The sequence below is a fragment of the Primulina huaijiensis genome, chromosome 18 (genome assembly GCF_012295235.1).
Source record: "Primulina huaijiensis isolate GDHJ02 chromosome 18, ASM1229523v2, whole genome shotgun sequence".
In the NCBI taxonomy this organism is placed as follows: Eukaryota; Viridiplantae; Streptophyta; class Magnoliopsida; order Lamiales; family Gesneriaceae; genus Primulina; species Primulina huaijiensis.
Window position 1 is genome coordinate 20,448,823 of NC_133323.1, and position 4,116 is coordinate 20,452,938.

The 4,116-nt window shown below is 39.1% G+C and overlaps 1 protein-coding gene across 1 annotated transcript; it reads right to left on the minus strand.

Moving 5' to 3' along the window:
• Window positions 1–2,266: 2,266 nt before the first annotated feature.
• LOC140965236 (flowering-promoting factor 1-like protein 2) lies at window positions 2,267–2,870 on the minus strand. The gene has a single exon (XM_073425377.1). It carries the CDS (start codon window positions 2,807–2,809, stop codon window positions 2,468–2,470), a length of 342 nt encoding a protein of 113 aa, XP_073281478.1. The 5' UTR covers window positions 2,810–2,870; the 3' UTR covers window positions 2,267–2,467.
• Window positions 2,871–4,116: the final 1,246 nt, after the last annotated feature.

Below are 4,116 nucleotides of genomic sequence, written 5' to 3' on the forward strand. Positions count from 1 at the left end.
TCTATATTTTGATAAATCGGAAAAGGTTCCCGATCCCAAGGAGAACTTGGAAAACCTAAATAAAAAACCTAAGGCTAAGAGAGAGCTAATGGAGTTCGAACTAAGTTGGCTCGGGCAAATTTGGAAATAGCTACATGTGGTTTGGATGGGTTTGGGCACATGAAACCTAAGGCCCATCTCAACTTGGTCAATGTAGAACGTGTGGTAACTCTCGAGGGGAAGATGAGATCGGTCTGTCCGACCAGGAATGCGTATTTGGTATCTACGAGGCATGCCCGACCCCTTTTTAATGGTGGGCCCTAGTTTGGGAAGCCAGAACCTCATACCATTGTCGGCCTTCCTACTAGGTTCTCACTCTCATCCATCCCTTCCTCGGTTTCTATGGGATCAGAGGGGCCTGGCTTGGATCTAGGGGGTTCAGACTCACTCGTAGTGGACAAGGTCTCGTTTAGGTAGTCTAATACCTCTTGGATATTGGACTCATCAGGAGAAGACAATTTAAAGCCTTAATACCAAGTTAGAATGAATAAACTTACTGAATAAGGGGTTGGATTTTAAGGGCTCGGGTACGAAGTGGGATGGTCGGGAATTTGCTTGAAAGTTTTGCAGAGTAACAGCTTGGCAGAGAGGAAAGTAAGAATGTGCTTCGGAGACCCCATATTTATAGGGAACAGAAGGGTCAGGACAACCATCCGATCAACCAAAATCAAGGGTCTGGATCTTCTCGGGCAGGCAGACCGTCACCTCGGGAACCGAGCTGGCATAGAATCTTGGTCGTCCGTCTATTCTTCGTATCAATTCTAGGACCGTCCAATATGCCACGCAGGGCCGAAGAAACACACACAAAAAAGAAAAGAAAGAAGGAGGAGGAGCATAGGAAGACGTGCTCGGAATCCGACCATATTTTCTTAGTCTAAATTTCATACTTCATTTAGACTAGAGGATGAAGGTACTATGGATGCCCCCTAAATTTGGTACAACTTGACGGATCCAAGTCCACACCTAAAAGGACCCTAGTACTATCAAAAGTCCAGACCCATGATCCCTAGCACTATCAAAAGTCCAAGCTCACAAAAGGGCAGAGAATTCCGAGCCCACCAAGGGGTCGGGAATTCGAAGCCCTAATGCGACTAAGGGATATGAAGATATTATCATCAATAGAAATGGATCTCGATGAATTCGGGATTCGGGTAAATCCAATCAAGATAAGGCTAGAGTCCTAGCATCCATTGAGATATAGTTCTAGTGTTTGAAATCTCATATCTCACGTAGGACTCTATCTCACCAAGAGTCCTACTCCAGCAAGGTGACCAATCCCCCCGATAAATACCAAGTATGTGATGCGGTTTTACACATTCACACACTCTTATTCACTTAGTACTACTATATTCCACTCTTAAGTTTGTTTCCCATACTGACTTAAGCATCGGAGGGTCACGTTGAAAAACTCTCCAGCGCCCCCAAACCCTGTTTTTGTCTGTGCAGAACCTAGAAGTCCGACGCAACCCATTCAGTCGTGAAGATTTGAATATCCGCTTTTCAAACCAAACCCGATGTAAAATTTTGGTATCATCAACGTTTGAATAATTTTTTAATCTCGATCCAGGAAGAAGATAGAAGGCAGAGGCAAGATTTGAGGGTTGGGGAGGAGAAAATGCAAACATAAAATGTCTTATAACTATTTTTTTGGGCTCTTTAGACTTGGGTCTCAGACGACATTCACCAACCTATGTCAGGTAAGGGTGTGTATACATATATATGTGTGCAGTCGCATATGTACACAATACTCGTAAAGGTTTTTCTAGAAATCATTCACCGAAACTCTTGACAAAATTACGGATAATGCAAAACGATTAGTGTCAATTTCTTGAATGGGGCTGAACTGAAAGTGATCGATGGTGTGATGGCGTGATGTTGATCACTTACAAATTAAAGGTATATAGCTAATTAATTGTGGAAGGCACCACACACACATACATATATATACGTGCCAAAGCAAATGGCGTGGTTTCCCTCTCCATTATATTACTGGCCGGGACCTTTTCTTTATTAGGTACGTGGTACTTAATATGTGGGATTAATGGTCAAATTAATTGTTATAATTCGATAGATGCATGTTGAATTATTCTTGCACGAAAAAAGGTTATTACTGCATAAAACTTGCAACTGCATGCATGCGTACACTTTTTACAAAACCAAATCATTAATTGGTTTAATCATTGAAAAACCACATTTAATTTGTACTCATATATGCGAAGCAATATACAGAAAATTAAAAAAGCATGATATATATACAATTTATCCAGCTAGCGTGTGTATATATAACCTGCACGCTCTTCCGAAACCAAAAGATAAAGACAAGACAAAAAAGGTGAGGCAACTGATTCATAGAAACAACACATTAAAGCACACTGAGACAAACCATTAGTGATTCTGCATATATAATTCACTGGATGGATAGTGTTTATTATACGACGTCACGGACATGGAAGATATTAGGGTTCTTGACGACGATATCGTACATGTAAATAGAATTGAATCTTGAAAAATCCCTTGGTAAAGATATGAGATCGATTGAAGATTGCTTATGGAATTGGAAGAGTTCGGGATCCCCTCCGTAATATCTCTCCCACCCCAGGCCTCTCAGAATTTGCTCGAGACAAGTGTAAGAGGACACCATCTGTCCCGTGGGCAAGTGAATCAGCACCTTCCTTCTGGCCTTTCCCTGATGATCCCCACCATGCTCTGCAGATGTATTTTCAACGAGTTGTATCACTCCATTAGTCTTGAATAACCAAATCCCAGACATGATGATCAGTTAATATTTATGATCAAGAAAATATTGTTAGCGAATTATTAGAAATTATGAGGCTATGCTGGCCGTGGTGAAACAGAAGCAAGAATGAAGGGGTATTTATATGCGTAATGGGACACAAAAAACAAAAGATATATTAAGGGGATGAAAAGACGGCTGATGCTGATATATAAGTACAACTCTATATATCTTCAACGTTTCATTAATTATTAATGATAATATAATATATTCAAATATATGTATATATATTTGGGTCCATTTTGCTATACATCGTTAATTATGAGCGTACCCTTACGTCACGAGTTTTTCCCCAAGAAAATAAAACAAAATGGGCACGAATGGAAAATTTAAGGATTAAGCATAAAAATTTGTATTTGAGCATGTATGTGTGGAGTACGGACTTACGTGCGTTTGATTTTCCTAAACTAATTTGATTAATTAGTTTAAATTATCAGGTGTTAGAATGGATGTCATGTAAACCAACGGTTGATTAAGGAATTTATCGACTCAGTTGTAAGAAACAGTCTTTATTTTAATATAATTTATGTTTCATTGTTTCATTTCACTTTATGATCTGTATACTCATGCAATTGACATAGATAAAGTCTTTGATTATACTTTCATACAAATGAATTGTAATTCGATCTTGAAACTCATTTGTAAACGCTGTATATTCTAAATTTATTCCTAGTTGATTCAGCCGCCTAAAAATAAGGATAAATGTCGCTTGAGCTTGAGACTAGCATCTGTGATGTTGTGTACCGTGTTTCATGATAAGGGTATAAAAATGTCCAATCATGCAGATGGGTAATCATATGATGATTGTATCACATAGCTATCGAATCTAATATGCAACCTTCATTGAACTAATGGTTACAGATTCGATCGAGATATATGAGATGAAGGGACCGTACTGTACGTTAATCATAACTTATTGGTTCTTGCAGGTACTATCGGTGATACCAAGGAAATCTTGGGCTATCGTGATACCAAGAAAATCATGGAGCGATATACTAGACGCTCTTACCATGATTCGATGGGTTAATTAGAAACGGTATCAAATCTTGGGCGATCGTGATACCAAGGAAATCATGGAGCGATCTACTAGACGCTCTTACCATAATTCGATGGGTTAATCAGAAAATGATTTCTGAAATTCTCATGATCAAATATTGGTGCATGGAAATGATGGAATATGGCAAACTAAGGTAAGCTTGAATAAAGAAAAATGTCATGAATCACAAAGAGTTGTGACCCACGGCTAGCTATATCATTGAATCATTGAGGGTCACAAAGCACTG